The sequence below is a fragment of the Macaca thibetana genome, chromosome 16, assembly GCF_024542745.1.
Source record: "Macaca thibetana thibetana isolate TM-01 chromosome 16, ASM2454274v1, whole genome shotgun sequence".
Lineage (NCBI taxonomy): Eukaryota > Metazoa > Chordata > Mammalia > Primates > Cercopithecidae > Macaca > Macaca thibetana.
This window is the reverse complement of record NC_065593.1, coordinates 2,385,104-2,408,160: the sequence shown is the minus strand read 5'-3', so window position 1 is coordinate 2,408,160 and position 23,057 is coordinate 2,385,104. Positions and strand designations below refer to the sequence as shown.

Below are 23,057 nucleotides of genomic sequence, written 5' to 3'. Positions count from 1 at the left end.
AGACTCTGTCTCAAAAAAAAAAAAGAGAAAAAAGAGTCTTTCTCAGCCAAAACTTGTTAGTTTCAACATTGGGCATGATACAGTTGCTGAGTTTTAAAATTCTTAGCAGTGCTTTTGTTTGTTATTTTAATAGCAGATTCTAAAGGGGAAGCAGGGCCCATAAGAACTAACTGGAGGTGTCAGAAGAGTCTCTGGAATAGTTTCAGGTGGCATTCCACTGGAGTGTGTGGTTCTCACGTGGAAACCTGGTCCCTGAGTCCTGGATAGTGGGTCAGCGTGCTGCTGGCTCATGGAGAGTGCTTCAGAACTCATGTAGTGGAGACATTGCACATGTTGCAGAGCTCACGGTAGAAAGAATTCTTCCAGAAATGGCCAGCTATGGTGGCTCACGCCTGTAATCACAGCACTTTAGGAGGCCAGGTATGGCAGAAATGAGGCCGAGAGTTCGAGACCTTGGCTAATGTGCTGAAACCCCGTCTCTACTAAAAATGCAAAAAATTAGCCAGGTGGGGTGGTGTGTGCCTGTAATCCCAGCTACTTGGGAGACTGAGGCATGAGAATCACTTGAACTGGGGAGGCAGAGGTTGCAGTGAGCCAAGACCACGCCACTGCACTCCAGCCTGGGCAACAGTGAGACGCTGTCTCAAAAAAAAAAAAAAAAAAAAAAAAAGTTTTTCCAGAAATGTTAAAATGCCTTGTGTTAACTCTTAAAGATATAAACCTGTTAGTTTAAATGGTGTCTAGAACCTCACTGTCTGAGAGTACGTCTAGATGGAAGGACAGATTCTACTTTAAAAAAAAATTTTTTTTTTTTTTTTTGAGACGGAGTCTCGTTCTGTCACCCAGGCTGGAGTGCAGTGGCGCAATCTTGGCTCACTGCAACCTCTGCCTCCCAGGTTCAAGCGATTCTCCTGCCTCAGCCTCCCAAGTAGCTGAGATTACGGGCGTGTACCACTATGCCCAGCTAATTTTTTTGTATTTTTAGTAGAGACGGGGTTTCACCATATTGGCCAGGCTGGTCTCGAACTCCTGACCTTGTGATCCACCCGTCTCGACCTCCCCAAGTGTTGGGATTACAGGCATGAGCCACCGTGCCTGGGGACAGATTCTACTTTTGTAGGCAGCCTGGGTGTGCAGCGGCTTAAGTCAGAAAGGCAAAGCCTGAGGGACTTGGGGCTCGGAGCAGAGCTCAGACTCCTCTCTGGTGAGGGCCTTTGCAGGGGCTCAGGCATCCTGGATTCCCTTAAATGCCTAATCTTTATATTGTGTCTCATTGTCTGCCTGGCAAACTCTTACGTATTTTTGAAATCATGGCTCAGACATCCCTACTTGGGGATGTGGTCACCCTCTCCTCAGGCCTGCCTTTTGCCCTGTATCTCGCCATTGATGGCTGCCTGTGACCTGCATACTGGCTGTAGTGGCTGTCTGTTTATCTCAGAGGGAGGGGCCATCCTGGGGCCAGGCCTGGATACTGCTGACCAAATGTTGTTTGGATAGAACAAGGTGACTGTGGGAGGCCAGAGCTTGTCTCCACCACCCATCTGCCCACTCAGGCCTGTGAGTCTGAGCTGGGCCCTCAGATGGGGCCTCACTTGTGGGGAGGGCTTGGTGAGAGGTCTGGGTGCACCCAGAGCTCAGTGTTTCTTACGCATCCTGGCTGCCCATTTGAGTCATCTCAGGAGCTTCTAAAAACCCAAATGCTTGGGCTCACCCCAGAATCTGTGTGTATGAAGAGGACAGCATCAGTATTTTACTAAAATCCCTAAGAGCTTCTCAAGAAGAGCCATGGTTGAGAACCACTAGTCTGGTGCCCCCTGGCCCAGGGTGCCTGAATACCACTTAGTCTAAGACACTTGAGATCTCTATGTCTTAGATCATCAGGATGGAGATTATGGGCCACTCTAATCTGGTTGTGTTTCTGAGCCCCTGAAGTGGACATTTATCCAGAACCTGTTAGAAGTGGTCACTGAACTCCAGTGTGCAGAAATGCAGATAAACTACAAAGTCCCTGCCAGCCTGAAGTCCTGTGGTTCCCTTGATCCTTGTGACCTCTCTTCAATCACTAGTTAGTGATGGAGCGCGCCCTCCGTGTGTCAGGCTTGGTTCTCAGGGACAGGGAGCAAAGCATACCCAGCCCATGTTCTCATGGAGCACATGCTTTGGCAAGGGGGATAGATGCAGTCTTACATGCACACAAGCAGCATGAGTGCCCTGAGAAGGGTTTTGAGCTGGGTTTAGAGTGGGAACTGCATGGCAGGCTGGCATGGAGGCTGCAGGGTGGGGGCCGGGCCTTCCCAGCAAGTGCCCCCCCCCCCACAGTGTGTCAGGGGAGCCAGTTTGGTCAGGATGCCCTCAGCTTGACCCAGTGGCTAGGAGGTGACCACCAAGACTCAGACCCCCTTTGCTGTGCTGTTCACCTCAGAAGCTCAAGCCTTTGCTCTGGCAAGTATAATGGCTGCCTCGGGTGCCCACCTCATAGTCCCAGTTAATACAGCCCGGGGGACAGAGAACAGATTTCTCTGTAGCTCCAGTACCATTTCTGGGATTTGGGGATGGGGGATTGGAGTTGGGGACAATTTGCAGATTGACTTTAACCAGTGAGAACCCTTCTCTGTTGCCAGGGGAGGGTCTGTCCCTTTCAAGACTGACTGGAAGTGGGTGAGGGGAGAATTCTTCCAAGGAGAACCAGGGCATCCTTGCAGGAGAAAGCAGGAGTGGGGGCTGGAAGTAACCGTGGCATGTCCCCTGACAGAGGCAAGTGGGAAGAGATAGTAGCTGGGGAGTGGGATAGCGTGAAGGGGAGACGATGCACGGTCAGGGCTGCAGGGGAAACGAGGCTCCAGTCTGTGTCATCCAGGCACAGCTGGGCTGCTGAACATAGGCAGTGAGGAAGGGATGTTGACTCCCCCAGGCTCCACAGGGGCCACAATCAGCCTAGCACCGAGCCTCAGGCCTCCCGTGTCCTCTATGTTGTGTCATGGCAGTCCTGAAGTCACACCACAGCTCTTCAGCTTGCAATCAGCTCTCTCCCTGATTCATCATTTCCACCATACCACTTACCTCCAGCTGGGACAGAGAGCTGAGGACCCACAAGGTGTCCTGTTGCAGGGGGTTAGAGTGAGGGCTTCTCTCTACAGTGTGATTCCAGCAGGGGGCAGGTTCAGCTTCCTGATAGCCCCTTCCCCATGTCGAGCAGAGGTGGACCTGGCAAGGGCAGCTTCAGTCCCGGAGGAGGGCGATCTGCATGAGACGCTGGAAGATGAGGAGTGAAGTGTCAGAAGGAGCTTCTGGATAGAAACAGTTATTTCTGGAGCCTCTAGAATGTTGTGGGTTCCGGGGCAGCAGCAGGAGAAGCCCTGAGTCCAAACAGGAGTGGACAGGCCACAAGGAAACAAAAGGCACTAGTGTCCATGGGATGTTGGGAATGAAGCTTGCAGATTGACGTCTGCTTTGGCCTGGCATGGCCCCTATCGCCGGGGCAAGCTTGGGAAGGAGTGAAGGCAGCACTCTCCTCCTCTCCTTCCCTGTGCTGCTACAGCTAGCCAGTAGCTGATCCTGGCCAAAAGTGAAAAAGGCCACCAAGATAGTGGCTGGTGGGCCAGGTGCAGTGGCTCATGCCTGTGAGACCAGCCTGGGCAACATAAGGAGACCCCATCTTTACAAAAAAATAAAAAATCAGCCAAGCATGGTGGTGTGCCTGTGGTCCCAGCTACTTGGGAGGCTGAAGTGGGAGGATCACTTGAACCTAGGAGGTTGAAGCTGCAGTGAACTGTGATTGCACTACTGCACTCCAGCCTGGGTGACAGAGCAACAACCTGTCTCTAAAAAAAAAAAAAAAGAAAAAAGAAAAAGATAGTGACTGGTATGGCTTAATAGTCCCTTCCTAAGGCTATTCAGCATTTCAGAGACTAGAAGGCATGAAGCTACATGTAGAATGGCTAGCAGTTGGTTCATCTTTTTGAAAGCCAAGGAGTCTCCTTTTCACCTGTCCATCCTTGAGCAGTAGAGCTGGGGCTTTTAAGAGAAGCATTTGTAGGAATGAGAGTAGGAATGAGGAGAGAGACTAGTTGTCTTGGAGGCTCAGGGGAGCATTCCCTAGTCTTCCGAGATCGACACATCGCTGCCACCTTCTGCTGCCTTTCTCTAAGCCTTAGAGCTCAGCCAGGCTGTCACAAGCTTGCTGGGTGCCACCCTCATGTCTGATGCCAGGGCTGAAGGTAGCCCTCACCCCAGGGAGTTTACAGTCCATGAGAGACTTGTAGTTAAATAATAGTTATGGTGCTATATGATAAATGATCTAAAAGAAAGTCAAGGGGAGGATTCCAGAGGAGTCAGAGAAGGCGGGAAGAGAAAATACGAGGGCCGGAGAGGCCCAGAAGGTGCCAGGCATTTGGGAAGCAGTTGGGAATCAGTGTGGCTGGGGGTAAACATGGGAGCAGAGTGAGGATATCTAACACGTATCTGTTTGGAGTTTCAGAAGAGCTAATATTTGAAAAATGACTGAGGATTTTCAAGAATTTTGGAAAGATGCTACTTCTCCGATCCAGGAAGCCTGGTGAATCCTAAGCAAGATAAATCAAAGAAATCCCCACCGAGACGTATCCATCAGGAAACTGCAGAACGACAGAGGAAGAAAATAACTTAAATAAACCTACAGAGAACAGGCCATTCATTACAAAAAAATGGCAACTAAATGGATAGCTAACTTCTTGACAGCAACAGTAGATGTCTGAGTGGCATAGAGTCGTCAGTGTGCTACAAGAAAAACATGGTCAACCTGGAAAGCCATTGCTAGCAAAATCATCTTTCTTCCAAGAATTGATAATTTTTTTTAAAAAGAGATTTTAAGTTTGGATACAACAACAAAAACTGCCAACCCCCAGAATTCTGTATTCAGTGAAGGTGTTCTTGAAGAATAAAGGTGAAATGATGACATCTGGTAGTAAAACACTAAGAGAAATCGTTGCCAGCACATCTGTACCACAGAAATGCTAAAAGAAGTTCTTCAGGCTGATAGGAGGGAAAACCAGATGGAAACTCAGATCTTCAGGACAGAATGAAGAGTGTCGGAAATGGGAAATAATGTGGGGGAGCATTTCAGAAGTAATAAGGATTTAAGAAAATTTGAGCAGCATAGGCCACAAGCTTGTGAATTTGTTGTTCCCAGCAATTGGAGAATACACATCCTTTGTAGTCACATGGAGAGTACTTGGAAAAAATTGATGATGTCCTAGACAGAAAAGCTAGTCTCAACAAATTTCAAAAAATTGGTATCACATATAACAGAATTTCTGATCACAGTAAAAAATCAGTTAACAAAAGGATAAGTAGAAAAACTTGGCCGGGCGCGGTGGCTCAAGCCTGTAATCCCAGCACTTTGGGAGGCCGAGACGGGCGGATCACAAGGTCAGGAGATCGAGACCATCCTGGCTAACACGGTGAAACCCCGTCTCTACTAAAAATACAGAAAACTAGCCGGGCGAGGTGGCGGGCGCTTGTAGTCCCAGCTACTCAGGAGGCTGAGGCAGGAGAATGGCGTAAACCTGGGAGGTGGAGCTTGCAGTGAGCTGAGATCCGGCCACTGCACTCCAACCTGGGCGACAGAGCGAGACTCCGTCTCAAAAAAAAAAAAAAAAAAAAAACTTCATACATCTAAAATTTTAAGAACACTTCTAAATTCTTGAATCACAGAAAAAATTATAAGGAAAATCAAATATATTTAAAACCAAATTAAATATATATATATTTTTTATATATATATATTTTTTGTTTGTTTGTTTTTTTTGTTTTTAATTTTAGAGACGGAGTTTTGCTCTTGTTGCCCAGGCTGGAGTGCGATGGTGCTATCTTGGCTCACCGCAACCTCTGCCTCCTGGGTTCAAGCAATTCTCCTGCCTCAGCTTCCTGAGTAGCTGGGATTACAGGCATGTGCCACCACGTGGGCCCAGCTAATATTGTATTTTTAGTAGAGATGAGGTTTTTCAATGTTGATCAGGCTGGTCTAGGAACTCCCAACCTCAGGTGATCCACCCGCCTCGGCCTCCCAAAGTGCTGGGATTACAGGTGTGAGCCACTGTGCCTGGCCAGTAATATATTTTTACATAAGAATTTGTGGGACAACTGAAGCAATAGTAAAATAAATGTATAGCTTTAAATGTTCACATTAGTAAAGAAGAAAGATACAATGAGGTTAGAATAGCATTACACTGACATAAAAGGAAATTATAAGGATAAAGATAGAAATTAATGAAAAGAACATAAACACATAATAGTATCCATAAAGACAAGTCAGTAATTGAAAAGAGTAATAGACAAATTTCTGGCAAGCAATTTTTTTTAAGAGGAAGGGCACAAATAGCATTAGGAATGAAACAGCATAACTGGTGGCACGCTCAGGATTTCACGTCGGGTGAGAGGCTGGCTCTTTGATCAGCTCTGTGCTTAAAAATCCAAAACCTTAGATAAAATGGATAAAATTAAAAAGGAAACAGCAAAACTAACTGAAGAAAACCTATAAATAGAAATCTGTAATCATGGAAGGTATGGAATCAGTATTTTAAAATCCTCCCCTTCTGCAAATCCACCCAGAGGGCTTTGCTGGTAAATACTAACAACATTCAAGAAACAATCCTACCTTCACACAAACTCCTTTAGGGAACAGGAAAATAGAGAATATTCCTACTCATTGTATGAGACTAGCATAAGCCTAACGGCAACACCAGACAAGGGCAGTGCAGTGTGAGAACAAACATTTCAGGCCAATCTGGTTATGAATATAGATGTAAAAATCTTAAGGATAAGAAACAATTACAAAACCTAAGCCAGGGAAATATTTTAAAAGTTGTAGTACCTTATGAAGAACTTTGTTTGTGGCCGGGCGCGGTGGCTCAAGCCTGTAATCCCAGCACTTTGGGAGGCCGAGACGGGCGGATCACAAGGTCAGGAGATCGAGACCATCCTGGCTAACATGGTGAAACCCTGTCTCTACTAAAAATACAAAAAACTAGCCGGGCAAGGTGGCGGGCGCCTGTAGTCCCAGCTACTCGGGAGGCTGAGGCAGGAGAATGGCGTAAACCCGGGAGGCGGAGCTTGCAGTGAGCTGAGATCCGGCCACTGCACTCCAGCCTGGGCGACAGAGCGAGACTCCGTCTCAAAAAAAAAAAAAAAAAAAAAAAAAAACAAAAAAAACTTTGTTTGCAAGAACCAACTCATTAGAAAATTTACAAATGTACCATATTAACAGATTAAAACAAAAAATTTGGTTATCTTAGAGGCAGAGACCATTTGATAAAATTCATTAGCCATTCATTTCCAAATTCTAGCAAACTTGGAATAATAGGGAACTTCCATAACCTGATAAAGGGCTTCTGAAAGGAAAAAAGCCTATAGCTAACACTGAACTTTATGGTAAAATATTGAAAATTGATCCTGTAACATCAAGAGCAAGACAAGGATACCGACTACCAGCACTTCTATTTGATGGTGTAACTGGTGATCCTAGCCAATGCAGTAAGACAAGAAAAAGAAAAAGTATAAAAGACTAGAAAGAAGACACTAAACAGTCATCATTTGCAGGTGATGGGACTGTACATAGAATATGAAAAAATTTCTACAGATAAGTTATTAGAATTAAGAGTTATTTGAATTATTATTAGAATCAATAATTGGAATGACTTCTAATTAACAGTTTAGCAAGATTGTTGGGTGTAAATGAGTATACACAGTTGTTTCTCTGCATAAAAATAGATTATGAAAAGTTTAAAAGATACTACTTCCTAGGAATAATACTTAGTTCCTAGGAATAAATCTTACAAAAGTCGTACAAATCTCTATGGGAGATAAAGGGTAAAAATGAAAAAGATTAAATTCCACCAAAAGATACTAAAACTTAAGTAAATGCAGAGATATCATGTGGTCTTGGTTTGGAAAACTCGCTATTATAATAACACTTCTCCCCAAATTGATCTGGAATGCAATGCAGTTCTGGCCAAAATCCCCAAAATATTTAATTTTTCTTGTTTCTTAACTTTTTGTGTGTGTGTGTGTGTGTGACAGAGTCTCGCTCTGTCGCCCAGGCTGGAGTGCAGTGGCATGATCTCCACTCACAGCAAGCTCCGCCACCTCCCAGGTTCACGCCATTCTCCTGCCTCAGCCTCCCTAGAAGCTGGGACTATAGGTGCCTGCCACCACGCCTGGCTAATTTTTTTGTATTTTTAGTAGAGACGGGGTTTCACTGTGTTCTCCAGGATGGTCTCGATCTCCTGACCTCGTGATCCACCCGCCTTGGCCTCCCAAAGTGCTGGAATTACAGACATGAGCCACTGCACCTGGCCCCTTGCACATTCTTAATTATCCTCACAAACACTGATGAGAATTCTTGATATCTGATACAGCAAATCACAATCTTGTTTTGGCTATTCTTGGCCCTCTGCTCTGCTCTAGTCATCTTAAAATCTTATCAAGTTAAAAAACAAAAGTTGGCCAAGGCTGAGGCAGGAGAATGGCGTGAACCCGGGAGGCGGAACTTGCAGTGAGCCGAGATCACGCCACTGCACTCCAGCCTGGGCAACAGAGCAAGACTGTCTCAAAAAAAAAAAAAATGTGCAAGGATGGAAATAGATAAATGTAGGGAGCCCAGTAATAAGCCCACGAAGACTTGACTTACGACAGAGGAGGCCCTGCATACCATGACATGAGGAGTGGATGGACTCTAGTCCATGCTGCCGGGATGAGTCAAGAAGAAAGTAATCATAAGGGACAATTGGTAAAAGACTCAAATTGGCACCTCATAGGAGAGGAATCATGAGTGACCCATGAGTATATGAAAAGATGCACAGCCTCATTAAAGAACAGGGAAATGCAAATCAAAACCACAATCAAATAACTTTTCAGCCCACCAGATTGGCACACATGGGAAAGTAAGCTAATACTAAGCATCAGAGAGGTTATGAGACAACTCCTGGGGCAGCAAGACTGGTACCCACTGCTGGACGGAACATAAACTTGTGCCACCATGTGGAAATACTTGTAGCATTCCTCAGTGAAGGCAGAGGTACCCATGACCCAGCAACTTGTGTATACATGTGAACAAGAACAAGCAGCAAAACCAAATGAGTATCCTTCAACAGGAATCATGACTTTTTTTTTCATAGAATGGAACAAAACAAATTCCAGCTCCACCTCAACACAGATGACTCTCAAAATGTGGAGTGAACAAAGCCAGCCACAAAGGAATGTGTACAATATGCTTCTATTCATATTAAGTTCGGAAAATAGGGACCTGGCATGGTGGCTCACACCTGTAATCCTAGCATTTTGGAAGACTGAGGCAGCAGGCTCGCTTGAGCCCAGGAGTTTGAGACCAGACTGGGCAACACAGTGATACCCCATCTCAACAAAAATTAGAAAAAAAATTTGCCGGGCGTGGTGACATGCCTATAGACCCAGCTGCTTGGGAGGCGGCGGTGGGAGGATCACTTGAGCATGGGAGGTGGAGGCGCAGTGAGATGGAGGCACAGTGAACTGTGCTTGTGCCACTGCACTCCGGCCTGGGTGACAGTGAGACCCTATCTGATAAATAAATGAAAACACACACATACATACACATAATATACATGTGTGGTGTGTGTGTATTCAGAAAATAGGCACAACTAGCTAAAGGTATTCCTACGAGATAAACTAGAAGGAAAAGCAAGAGAAAGGCTAATAGTTCACAATGTTTGGGGTAGGAATGTCATTGGGGACGCACTTTCTGGTCCCTGTGAGGCAGCAGTGGTGTCTGAACACTTGCAGTGCTCCACAAGAAGGAAGGAGATGTAGGTTTTATTTTATATGTACTCATATATACACAGATCTGTCTACACATAAATGAAAGATGCACATCACAGCACTGACACTTAACATTAGATGCACTCAGATGTTTTAGAGTCTTTTTGTGTGTGTGTGTGTGTGTTTTTTGTAGGTTTTTTAAAAAATTTTTTTCTCTGTTCTTTTTTTTAAAGCCAGTTGTGACCCACTAAATTGATTTTGTCACTCCCTGTTTGAAAGTGTTTTATTGCTTAAGTTGAGTGGTAAGTACGTAGCTGTTTGTTTTATTCCTTTTTATACAGGACTCATCCATTTTATGTACGCTTCTGTCAGAAAGCAGAAACCACTCAAAGCACGTGGGGAGAGGATGCCTCTGTGCCTCTAGAGAGCCTGGGCTGAGCTGGGAGGGCTGCCTGGGGTCCCTTGTCTGGGGAGGGAGCCTGGATTCTGTGGGGAGATAGGTTTGTTTCAGGTAGTCCATTGAAGTGGGGTTGAACTCAGGAGCCCTTTGCAAGCGCCCTGTAGGGTGGGGACCTTGGAGAAGACCTCTTTCAGCTGCTTCCTCTGATCAGTACTGGAGGACAGGGAGAGGCTATCCTGGGACATCCTGACCTAGCATGCTCCCTTCCCAGGGTTGTTGGCCCTGGGCCCCAGCTGTGTCCCTCTTTGCTGGCATGGGACAGTACCCTTTCGATGGCTGTCTCTCCTGGCACAGGGCACAGACCCTGGTGTGGCCGGCAGTATCCTTTTCCCTCCTCACCCCAGCTGCCCAGACCCTCTGCAGGCATTTCTGAGCCCTGACCTTGCCTTCCAACAGGTACCAAGCCAGCTGCCTCTGTTGACCCATGGGGGGTGCCCGCTGGAGCCAGCACACAGTCTGTCCCCAAGAACTCGGACCCCTGGGCAGCTTCACAGCAGCCTGCCTCCAGTGCCGGGAAAACAGCTTCTGACGCATGGGGTGCAGTCTCCTCCACCAAGCCCGTGTCTGCCTCTGGTGAGCCCCTCACTCACCCACCTTTCTGCCTGGCCTCTGAGAGCCCATGGGCCCTGCAGCCGCTCCTGGCTCCTAGGCATCAGCCCTGTTGCTTTGCTTGCATTTGCTCCCCTCCTCCCCCTTAACCTTTGTTCCTGATCCCCAGATCCCAGGCACCCCAGTGTGACAGTGAGTGCGAGCGAGTTCCCAGGTTTTGTGCACTGGTACCTCCCTCCAAATTGAGGGGGCTTCTGATGGGGTGTTGAGAGAGGAGACTGCCCTGGGTCCACAGCCTGTGGGTCCTGTCCTTACCCCTGGGGGACTAGGCAGGCTGGCCTCTGGGCAGTCCTTCTGGTGCCTTCCTACAGACCCTTATCCAAGCAACCAGACCCAGCTTGATGTGCCTCCACCACTGCCAGCACCCCTTTCCCTTTTGGGGTGGGGGTGGTAGAAGCACTAGCAGGTGAGCATCCCACACCCTGTCCTGGGAGGCCGGGCTCCCTGTCTTCCCTCCCAGCGCACTGGTGACCCGATCCTGTCTTGCCTTTTTGGCTCTCAGAATTCTCCTCCATGAGGCAGGGTAAGCGGGGAGAGGCCCCTGTTGCCAGCCCATCCTGAGGGTGTGCACTGGGCAGTGGAGTTGCCACGAAGTCCTGTGAGGTGCTCCCAGTCACTGGCCTCTATGTCCACCCAGGGTCCTTTGAGCTCTTCAGTAATCTGAATGGTACAATTAAAGACGACTTTTCTGAATTTGACAACCTTCGGACTTCAAAAAGAACAGGTATGTACAGGTGATGGTGGTTTCTGTGATCCTCCGTGCATTCGACCAGCTCAGTTATTGCAGAAATAATAGTTTTCAAAACCCTTCAACTTTCTGCATGTTCTTTGTATTTTGATCTTGGGAGTCTGAAGCTTCTCATTCTAAGAAGTCATACATCAATAGTTAAAAATCACAAGGTGGAGTCCCCCAGGACTGTGTCTCCAGGTTAGGAAGCCCCAAGACTTCGTGCAGATTCCACAGCCCCAGCCTCCCCAGCTCACAGTGGGCCTCACGTCCGGCCTGATCCAGCACTTCCATTCACCTTCCTCCTGCTAACTTCCAGTCCTCAGAGGGCCTCCTTTTCCCAGACAGCAACCTTTGGGCATCAGTGGGGCCAGCCTCTGCCCTGTGTTGTCACCTCTCAGGTGACAGCTCCAGCCCAGCAGACCCACAGTCCAGTCTCCAGACCTGTTTTCCTTCCCTGTGTGCCCCTGGGATGGAAGGGTATCAGGTGAATGCAGAAGGAAGGGGCGTGTGGGCCAAGGTGGGCCTGGAGGCTGGAGGGAGAAGGCCTGGGATGCATTCTTCACACACCCTATTTGGCCTGCGGTGTGGCAGCCTCTGTCCATCTCTGGGCCACATCTCCCAGCCATGCATGGCAATGTCTCTCTTTTTTCTTTCCTGTCGGCTTCTGCTGCTTGCCCCCACCAATTTCCCTACCACCTCTCTCCCAGTCTCTTCCTTCTCTCCCTTCTTTTTTAGCCCTCTCTACCAACTGCAGCCACAAGGCTGGCTAGGCCCTGGTGTGAGGTACAAGCAACCTGGCACCCATGACCCCACTTGACCCCCTTGACCTCCTCCAACGCCTCTCAGTTGAGGAGCTCCCCGCCGGGAGACGGAGGCAGCTTTGAGAATGTGCTGCTTTTCTGGGTCTTTGCTGCGTTAATAAGATTCCATGTGTCTTCTCTTCAGGCCAAAGTATAGCCTAACTTGTCCTTGCCTCCCACTCCGTGCCTCAGTGAGAAGGCAGCTTGGCCATTGTTACATGTCAGCTTTTGAAACATTCATCCCCTGCTGGTGCAGTGGCTCATGCCTGCAATCCTGGCACTTTGGGAGGGCCAGCGTGGGAGGATTGCTTGAGCCCAGGAGTTTCAGACTAGCCTAGGCAACATAGTGAGACCCCCGTCTCTACAAAAAAATTTAAAAATTAGCCAAATGTGGTCGTGTGCACCTGCCTGTGGTCCCAGCTACTCAAGAGGCTAAGGCGGGAGGATCCCCTGAGCCCAGGAGATCGAGACTGCAGTGAGCCTTGATCGCCCAGGCTGGAGTGCACTGGCGTTATTGGTTGTTTTTTGTTTTGTTTGTTTGTTTTTGAGTCTTCTTTGCTCAGTTCACGTTGTCAGATAGAGTTGTCCTTCCCCTTGCCTCAACTTTTATGGATTAACAGATTGAAAATATTTTCTCATGACTTTAAAATTTGTTAAAAATACTTTGTTGCTATATAATCTCTCTTTGTATGGCTCAGCAATAATTCATTCATTTGGGGGAGGACACTTTAGGTTGATTTCAAGTTTTGCTACTGTAAGTGATGCTGTTGTGAAGCTCTTTGTGCTTACAACCCTGTTCACATTTTACATTATTTGCTTAGACCAGATTCCTAGAAATGGGGTTACTGAGGGAGAGAATGACTGTTGTTAAGAACTCCTGTACCATGAAGCATCCTGTCATGGCAATCGCTTTTCTACTGGCCTGTGTCACCTCTATGGGCTGAATTAAAAAAAAAAAAAAAACAATTTTCTTTCTTTTTACTATCAAGAAGTTCATGTTTATTGTGGAAAATTTAGTAAATGGAAAATGTTTAAAAAAAACAAAAAAGTAAATTGCCCATGCCTAGCCTCCAACCCAAAATGACATCTTGGTATTCCGGAGGAATGAGCTGTACACACTCTTTTGTAACCTGCTTTTTTTCCACTTAGTATTTTGATAAGCTTTCTTTGCTCATCATTAGGTATTCTTCTGTCCCTGCATTCTGGTGTTTGGTTATATGGACACTTGATTTATCTAACCCAGCCCATGACTGGCTGTGTGTCGTCACGTGGCACTGTCAGGCAGGCATGTTCCCAGGAGGCCATGTTTTGTGTTAAGTACACAGTCTTAGGCTCTCCCTGCCACACTCACCCTGCCATATGTGTCCTTGTCTTGCAGCCGAATCTGTGACCTCTCTGCCATCCCAAAACAATGGAACTACCAGCCCTGACCCCTTTGAGTCTCAACCCCTGACCGTTGCCTCAAGCAAGCCCAGCAGTGCCCGGAAAACACCTGAGTCCTTCCTGGGCCCCAACGCAGCCCTGGTGAACCTGGACTCACTGGTGACCAGGCCCGCCCCACCAGCCCAGTCCCTCAACCCTTTCCTGGCACCAGGTAGGCTCTCATCCCAGGCTTCATCCGGCTGCCTGCTGTGCCTGAGAATGGGTGTGCAGCAGGTCTCTCGGGGGCTCTTCCCACTGTGTGACAGGGAAGGGGTGGGACTAGCTGGAAACTCTAGATTAGCACACATGCCCTTGCCAGGGCCGCCTGGGGTGGGGTGTGGAAGCCGTTGTCAGTTATGTGGGGAGGGCATGGGTGGGAAATAGCTCCTTTCCTCTCAGTTGAGACTGCCAAGCAGAAGCTGTCCCTGACTTGGTGCCCCCCGGTTGTGAGACCCTCAAGGGAGTGTCAGTTCTAAGACAGGTGGAGTTGGGTGGGCTGCTAGGGGTGAGGAAGAGCCAGGGTTTGACGTGTAGCACACCTCTCTTGGGAAAAATGTAACTTAGCCCTTGGGTACAAGCCTTCCTCCAGGTCCCTCGCTTACACTCCTGGTGCCAGAGTCTGCCTCCTGCCCTCAAGGCTCCACGTTGGCTGCTGGACAAGCCCCCAGCTGTTCAATTGGGTATCCAGGGCCATTATGGCCTGGCCCCACTCTCCTCTTCCCTGCCTGTGTGCATGAAACCCTTGTGACACCCAGCCCCTTGGCACCCCTCAACCTATAGAGCCCTTCCTCAAACCCAGGCTGTTACACACTCAGTTTCCCCTGCCTGGAATGTCCTGCCTCCTCTTCCCCAATGAAAGCATCTTACTCCTCCTTCGACACCCAGTTCAGATGACCCCCCTTCTAGGAAGTCCCCCCAGCCCCCTTCCTCACATGTTTCCCAAGGCCTTGGGTGTCCCCCAGGGCAGGAATGTGTCACCCTCAAGTGTTCAGCCCCTGACTGGCCCTACCATGTAGGGATCTGAGGATCTTGGGCCACCGTCCCTGACAGTATCTTGCAGAGGAGAATGACCACTGAACTTACAGAGGCTGAGGTTGGGGACCCTTGGACAGAAGTGAGGTGTCTGGAGTTCCTGGGTCCTGGCCAACCCCGAGGTCCTGCGATGGGTGAGGACATGGCTGCCCTTAGAGGAGGTGGTTCCCCGGGTGGAACTAGATTAGCTTCCAGGCTCCTCAGCCAGCCAGGAGTCTGTGTCTGCCCCAGGAGGCCTTATGCCTCTTCTGCCCAGAGAGCCCTTGAAGGCCCTGCAGGAGCTCTAGTGGTCATCTGTGTCCATCAGCTCTTGGTAGGCGCCTGGCTGGAGGCCTGAGACAGCTTTGTTGGCTGCACACCAGTCATGGTCCCTGGGGGCTGCAGCCAAGATGGAGGAGGTTTGGGCAGCTCTGCTGGACATACAGGGCCATTCTCCAGGCCACTCAGGGTAGGGCCAGGCTGCCTGGAAGAGTTGGTGCCGGCAGCACACACACTTTTGCAAAGAAAAGGCTTTCTAGTGTGAGGTAAATTCTGGAGACACTGGGAAAGACAAGGCTGCATCAGCTTCTTGAATGCAGGACTTCTAGCCTTCGCGATGTCGTATGTGGGTCCCTGGGTGCAGTGTGGGCACTGCCACACGAGCCACACACTGCCAGTCCCATGTCCCCCTCAGCAAACAGAATGAGGGAGCAGTGGCAGCTGATGGCTGGTGAAGGTGTCCTGGGTGCCAGCCCTGCAGAGGAGCCAGGGTGCCCCGAGATGGCTGTGTTCCTGGCACGGCCTTGTTCAGCTTTGTAATGCTGGACAAATCACTTGGCTTCTCACAGCCTCAATCTCCTCATCCTTAAAGTGCAGATTCATGCAGTCAGCAGATATTTGCTATTGTCTGCCATGGACTCGGCTGGCACCGTCACGGGCTCTGAGGGCACAGCAGGGACCAGAACACCCGCATGCAGTCCCTGACCTGAGAGCTCAGAAGGCCGCACCCTGACGGCTCAGCCTCTGCCCCTTCTTCTGTCTCCCCAGGTGCACCCGCCACCTCGGCCCCTGTTAACCCCTTCCAGGTGAACCAGCCCCAGCCGCTGACGCTGAACCAGCTTCGGGGGAGCCCAGTCCTGGGGACCAGCACATCCTTTGGGCCTGGCCCAGGAGTGGAGTCCATGGCTGTGGCCTCGATGACCTCCACAGCCCCACACCCAGCTCTGGGGGCCACTGGTTCCTCTCTGACCCCACTGGGCCCTGCAACGATGAACATGGTGGGCAGTGTGGGTATCCCCCCATCTGCAGCCCAGGCCACCGGCACAACCAACCCTTTCCTTCTCTAGTGCCTGGCTTGGGACCCACCCAGAGCACCTGTGCTGGAGGATGCCGAGCAGGGACTCTCGTCTGTGGGACGGGATCCAAGAGTTTGGGGATTAGGGGTATTAGGGCTTTTCAGCTCCAGCTTCCTGGTGAAAGGGCTGTCTTTACAGCCCCGACCCTCAGACCCTCGCCTTCCAAGGCGGGCCCACTTGGCCTGGCCTGCTCTCACCACCTCCTCCCAAGTACTCAGGCCCTGGCAGGGCCCCTCTGAGGCCTTGGATGAGGAGGTGGAGTCATCAGTGTTGCCCTTGCCCCCAGCCTCAGCCAGAGGGTCTCCAGGACGTTGCCTGTCCCAGGACTTGGGACGGTGGCCTCATCTTTGTCCTCCCCACCCCCCAGCCCTAGGGACACCCCAGGCAGTCCTGGGTGTGGACACGATGAAGCACCTGCTCCATAAGACACTGACCTTTTGGGGAAGTGGTTGTGCATATTTTATTTTTCTTTGACTCGTGTGAGTTCAAAGTAAACACCACCACCGTGGACAACTCTTGAATTAAATCCACTAGAGCGAGCTTTAAAACTAATCTGAGCATAACCCCCAACGTGGCTCTATGCTTGTGTACCTTTGCACATATTTTGTTTAGTACAGTTTCATATTTGAGTTTGCAGAATTATCTAATAGTCTTTTTTTGGCTAATATTTTTATAACGTGGTTCTTATTTAACTGTCTAGTTTTGATAGAATTTACCAGGTCTGGCTGAATGAAGATATTGGCACGTGTTATTTTAGTGGTTTAAATCCTCTTATTTATGGTTTTAACTCTAAGAAAATTTTAAAAGGAAGAGATGTTTGGATGACAAAAAAAAAATGCCTTATTGAAAAACTAAAGCAAATTCTTTATAGGAAGAAAATATGGGAATTTGATTACACATAGATGATGTTTATTTAAAAAAAAAAAAAAAACTACAACAGCAACAAAAAATCCTAGCCTCCAGTTGCCTTTTCCTTTCTTTAACTCCTGTTTTTGGTGAATTACTAAACTGATTGACTTTCAGCCTTTTTGGGTAGATCCTGAGCGAGAGGCTATTTTTCTTACTGATATACCAACATCCTGAAAGTTAAAGAAAAAAACCTAATGTATGAATGTGACTCACCAGTTTTTATCAACTAATTCCTTTTTTTAATTAAAGGCATGCAGGGATTAACAAGGACTTCTGTTTACAATGGAAATCTGAAATGGAAGAAACATCTTTAACCTTGTGTGTCTGTGATCTCCTCTGTCTTAATCCACGCTCAGGCTAAAGATGGGGATAATGTGGAAATGGCAGTTGTCCTGAGGGCATGGGGGTGGGGGTGTTTCTGTGCCCACGGGTCCCTGGGCAATAGTCCCTAGGCTAAGACGGGAGTGGGAGCCTAAGGGACCAGGGCTGGCCCTGATCCACCTACCTGCTAACTCCAGACATTATTTTTAAGTTGGAGACCTAAAAATAATTCTCTTGTATTTTGGAGATGAAGAAAAAAGTCATTCACCCGGGACAGATTTTTAACAAACATGCGTTAATATTACCTCCCTCTTCTAAACTCCTGCTGTCCTCACCTCACCCACCACTGTAAAAGTATTACGTCATGCATTAAAGACCAGAAAAAACTTGCTTTTACCCAGGGAAGAGACATTCCCCCAATCCTGTGTCTGGGCAGCTTGCCTGGTGGACGTTTCTGGCCCCTTTTCCACCATGGGAATTTCTCACCTCCAGTTCTAAGGGCAGCCGACCACCTGCCAGCCCCTCTCTGGTTCCAGAAGATCTAACCCTTCGCACTAGTGTAGGAGAGATCTTAAATGGTCTCCGGGCTGCTGGGACATGCAGGCTGTGAGTGAGGACTGCACCCACTCATGCTGTTCCTGAGGCCGACCTCTCCAGTCCCAGGAGCCATGTATAGAGTTCCTGACCAGCCACCCTCTGCCAGAACTGCAGGCCTGGGGCTGGGCCTTAGGCTCCCGCTGCCATTCGGGTAAGCCGGTGGCTGGTCTCTTCTGCCGGGGGAAGGGTGGGTGGGGAGGTGCAGTGGGATGGGAGGCGGGATGCTTGCCCAGAAAGGTGCTTTCCTTCAGATGGTGCAGGGTCTGGGCCAGCCTTACAGGTCAGTAGACCAGACTCGACTACTTGGGGTCAGTGATTCTTTTGTAACAGAAGAGCCCTTCATGACACGACTTTGAGGCCCCAACATGACAGCCACTGGGCCACCAGGACCCAAGAAGACAGCCCCCCACCCCATCTTCTGGCACAGGCCATCCCGAGTGCATGTCCCTGTTGCCCACTGCACTGATCATGAAGCCACCGGCCACTGCCACGCGTGTTGGCGCCTGTGCCATCATGCTCCCTCCTGATGGGCACTGTGGTGGAGGAAGTCACCCAGCTGTTTCTCAGTCCCAGAGGCCGGTGGCTGGTTTTGAACTTGTGTTGACTGTTGATACTTATTTACTGTATAAATATAATTTATCATTTGTACCATGATGCGGTTTCTGGCTGTGTCCTTCTCCCACCTTATCTTCATCAGTCCTGTTCCACTGGAGGGGGGTGGGAGGTAAGGGAGCCGATTCCTGTGGAGCTTGGTCTGCAGTCAATGAGGCCACCAGCCTGGTCCTAGTACCCGTGTGAGCCGGGCATTTGGTTGCCCCTGAACCTCAGGGAAAGGGGGCGGGAGGCCTGCCCTTGGTGAGGTGCTGAGACTGGTGGCCTGCATGGGTGTGCTGGGGGAAGTGCTAGCCACTGCCCCTGACCCTTCCTGCATCCGCCCTCCTAATGTGGCCTGGTCACTGGTGGAAACTGCTTTGGATGAGGTGGAAGTGACAGTGTGCCAGGTCCCCAGAGGCTTCCTGTGCTCTACCTCCTCTCGTGTCCATGCTGCAGAAGAGCTGCTCTGGGAAGCCACCACCTGTCAGCCGGGGCAGTGGAGGGAGGGAGTGCGTGGAGCTGCCCAGCCAACTGTGTGTTCCTGAGAGGAAGGGGCCTGTTGGAGCCACTGGTTCTTAGGTGGCTTGCTGTGCAACAGCTGACCGACACAGAGGGCCTGTGCCTCAGAGCCACCGACCAGAGGAGGGCAGCGGCGAGAGGACACATGCACCTCCAGGCAGCAGAGGTGGAAGAGGTGCTCCGGTCATGGGAGGAGGCAAGGCCGAGGCAGAGGCGGCTGGGAGACGCTGATGGGAAGGGTTGGAGAGGCCCTGAGACGAACCTGGAGGGAGACCTGGGACTGCCCTGCAGCCCTCTGCTCTCTGTGTGAGTGCCTGGCTCCCAGTGTCCACGCAAGGACAAACAGACAAGCTTGACTGAGAGCTAGGAGGCGAGGGGCTGGTGGCAGGGGGTGCCCGTTCAGTGCAGGGGACAGGAGAGAGAGAAGGGTGTGTGGGATGCTCTTGTTTACGCTGCAGTAACACATCTCCAGGTCTCAGCGGCTTCCCACAAGTTTTTCACAGAAGTCAGTGACTCAGGGACTCAAGCCTCTTTCATGTTGAGACACTGCTTTGACAGACAGCCCTGAAGGTAGCTATGAAGGGAAAAATGGACAAGGGCCAAGCATAGATTTCTTACAGCCAGCCCTGGAATTGCCGCACTGCCACCCACACCAGTGCCAGAATTAGGCCCTCGGCCCCCATCCAGATGTCGGGGGATGGGCAAGTGCAGGCTTCCTTTGTGGCGGAGGGCAGGAGTGGGGGAAATGGGCTTGGTTAACATTGCCAGTCCGGGTCACAGCGGACTCTGGCTCCCAGAGAGTTATTTCAGTCTTCTTCTCAAACAGACCATAAGGTCCTGTGTCCTGGGCTCTGTGGGGTATAGAGCCTTCTCCAGCAAGGCAGACACAGCCTATAAACTAGAAAGACCTATGATCTGTGCCCTTCCCCCAACAATAACAACAAAGCGGGGCAGGGGTCGGTCCCCACAGTCCAACTCCATTTGGAGGAGCAGAGAATGGGAGAGGCCCCACAGTGCTGGAAGCTGCAGCAGACGGAGGTCGCCTTGCGGTGAGGAGGGAAAGGACCTAATGGTGCCCTGCTCTGGGCTCTGCCCCCTGGTGGGGAGCTGGCCTTTTTTGTATTCCCTTGGCTGCAGCTCTTGGGCCAAGCTCAGCTTTCTCACCTGCTGCCTGTGGGTGGATGGTTCCGGGCCAGGACCTGTTTTGAGTGAGCCAGAGGCTTCAGTCCAGGCTCATGGGCCTTGTAGAGGCACAGTTCCCTCAAAAATGTGACAGTCTTTGTGCTTCTCATCAGTTCCATGTGCAAATAACTGCATTATTTTGGTCAGAGTGTTATTTGGTGGCCCCCGATGGACCTTGTCTCCCAGTGTGGTCTCCCTTACCTGATGGGCATGGCCATATGACTAGATGGGGCCGGTGGCATGATGGCAGCAGGGGTTTGATAAACGCCTGCACACGGAGCTCGACGTCCTGGCATGTTCCGCTGGCAGCCCACCTGTCGTACTATGAGAAGTTCAAACACGTGGCAGAGGCGACATGGGGGAGAACGGAGGTGTTCTGTCAGTAGCCCCCATGAGCCCCAGACAACAGCCCACCAGGTGAGTAATCATGTCGGTCAGCTCAGTGGAACAGCTCCAGCTAGAATCAAGTGTAGCACAGCTGCCCAGCTGAGCCCAGTCCCCTATAGGATCATAAGTGATAAATGATAGTGGTTTTAAATGACAGTTTTGGGGTAATTTGTTACACAGCAATAGACAACTCAAGCACACAAAATTATTTCCCAGACATAAGCTGTCTTATTTCCTTGCTGCCTTACCTCCATGCTTCTCAATGGTAGCTACCATGAGGCCATCTGGGATCATGACGGGAGAGCCACCCCCTTAATTCCATATTTACCAAAAGACCAAGTTATTTTGTTCAGATGATAAGTTTTATTACGCCTTTATTGTTCAAAGCAATTTTCAATCTTATCTCATTAGAGTTCTAGAAAGTCTCCTTTTGCAATGTTTTGATGCTAATTTTTTTTTTTAGATTCTTTGTTGCCTTTCATTTCTGCTTGCAAACTAACCAGTTCTTTCCTCCTTACTGTGATAGCATTCCAAAATGCAGTCAACAGTAGCCAACTCACACTGCACATCCTCTCTGGTCTGTCCCTTTCCCCTAGAGCTGCTGGCTCTGGGGCACATAACCTGCCTCCCAAGTTAGCAAGAGAGTCTTAGCAAATGTCTTGTATTTGCATAATACGGATCTCCTGCTGTCCAGCTTATGAGCTGTATTCTTTTTGCCTGCCACGCAGCTGCTTAGCCAATGACACTGTTTGTTTTTTCTGTTTTTTGGCTGCAGCAGAAACCCACTCCTTATTTCCATATCATTTGCAATAGAATAGGTTATGCAGGATCAAATAACCCCAAGCTCTCATTGGCTGAGCACAGTATCTTATGAATATTTCTCACTCACAAAAAGCCTGATGGAGATGTTCCTGGCAGTGCTCTGCAAGCTGGGGTGCCCAGACCCAGGCTCCTCCCTTACGATGCTGCTGTCTTCAACGTGTGCCTCAAAGGGTGCCATGGACAAGAACGAGGAGAAGTGCTCATGCGACACTGAAGTGGGTCAGACCTCTCAGTGGTGAACATCCTTTTCATACTTTGCTTTGGCTAGAACTACTCACATGGACCCACGTTGATGCAACGGGCCTGGGAAATGTAGTCTTCGGGTGTGCCAGGAGAAAAGGGAGATAGTCTGGTGAACATGCAGCTTTGTGACAGTGGCTGACAGCACGGACAGCAAGTGAGCGCGGACCTGCGGGCCGTATGCCTCGACTGTCCTCATGGAGGGGGTCCCACATGCCCAACCACCCCCCAACCCCAGCTTCCCAGGCACTCACGCCTTCAGCCTCTAAATCTCACTGCATCATCTCTTGCCTTGACTGGGCAGGGATGCAAGGAGCTTTGTGAAGTGACAGTGACATTTCTGTGCCTTTGGGGCTGGGTTGTTCATTCTTTTTCTTTTTTGAGACGGAGTCTCCCTCTGTTGCCCAGGCTGGAGTGCAGTGGTGCAGTCTTGGCTCACTGCAACCTCCGCCTCCAGGGTTCAAGCGATTCTCCTGCCTCAGCCTCCCGAGTAGCTAGGATTACAGGCGCCTGCTACCTGTAACGCCTGGCTAACTTTTTGTATTTTTAGTAGAGATGGGGTTTCACCATGTTGGCCAGGCTGGTCTTACAGTCCTACCTCAGGTGATCCGCCTGCATCAGCCTCCCAAAGTGCTGGGATTACAGGCGTGAACCACCACGCCCGGCCTGGTTGTGCATTCTTAAAGTATTCTGGGCCAGGCGCGGTGGCTCACGCCTGTAATCCCAACACTTTGGGAAGCTGATGCAGGCAGATCACCTGAGGTCAGGAGTGGAAGACCAGCCTGGCCAACATGGTGAAACCCTGTCTCTACAAAAATTAGCCAGTTGCAGTGGCACATGCCTGTAATTTTAAGCTACTCAGAAGGCTGAGGCAGGAGAATCACTTGAACCCGGGAGGCAGAGGTTTCAGTGAGCCAGGATTGTGCCACTGCACTCCAGCCTGGGCAAGAGAGTAAGACCCTGTCTCACACACACACACACAAAGTTATGCATTTTGTTGTATGTAAATGTCCTCTCAGAAGAACACACTAAAGCCAGACACTGGATTCTGGTTAATGGTAAGTGTGCTAAAACATACGGAAGGTGGAGTCCTGATGTCATGGTTTATTTTGAAATGCAATAAAAGTAGGATGCATTGAAGCAGGGATGAATAGTTGGATAGATGTGAATATGAAAGTACGGAACAGGAAATTGGTAATGGTAGAATCTAGGTGGTGGGTATGTGGTGTTCACTGTAAAATGATGTCAACTTTTCCATGTTTAGACATTTCAGTAATGTTGAGAAAAACTGGAAAATTAAACATAACCAGAAGAGGGTGACTTAGTATTTC

General features: G+C 49.6%; 1 protein-coding gene across 4 annotated transcripts in view; it reads left to right on the top strand.

The window, feature by feature from the left end:
* EPN2 (epsin 2) overlaps positions 1–18,636 on the top strand; it is a 103,145-nt gene extending 84,509 nt beyond the window's left edge. For 3 of the 4 annotated variants that reach the window (XM_050763891.1, XM_050763890.1, XM_050763888.1), the window contains 4 exons: positions 10,625–10,801; positions 11,475–11,561; positions 13,746–13,961; positions 15,848–18,636. In XM_050763891.1, the coding sequence (XP_050619848.1) occupies positions 10,625–10,801; positions 11,475–11,561; positions 13,746–13,961; positions 15,848–16,146 (779 nt within the window). In that variant the 3' untranslated portion in view covers positions 16,147–18,636. The remainder of the gene's footprint in view (positions 1–10,624; positions 10,802–11,474; positions 11,562–13,745; positions 13,962–15,847) is intronic. The other variant, XM_050763889.1, reaches the window with a different exon arrangement.
* Positions 18,637–23,057: the final 4,421 nt, after the last annotated feature.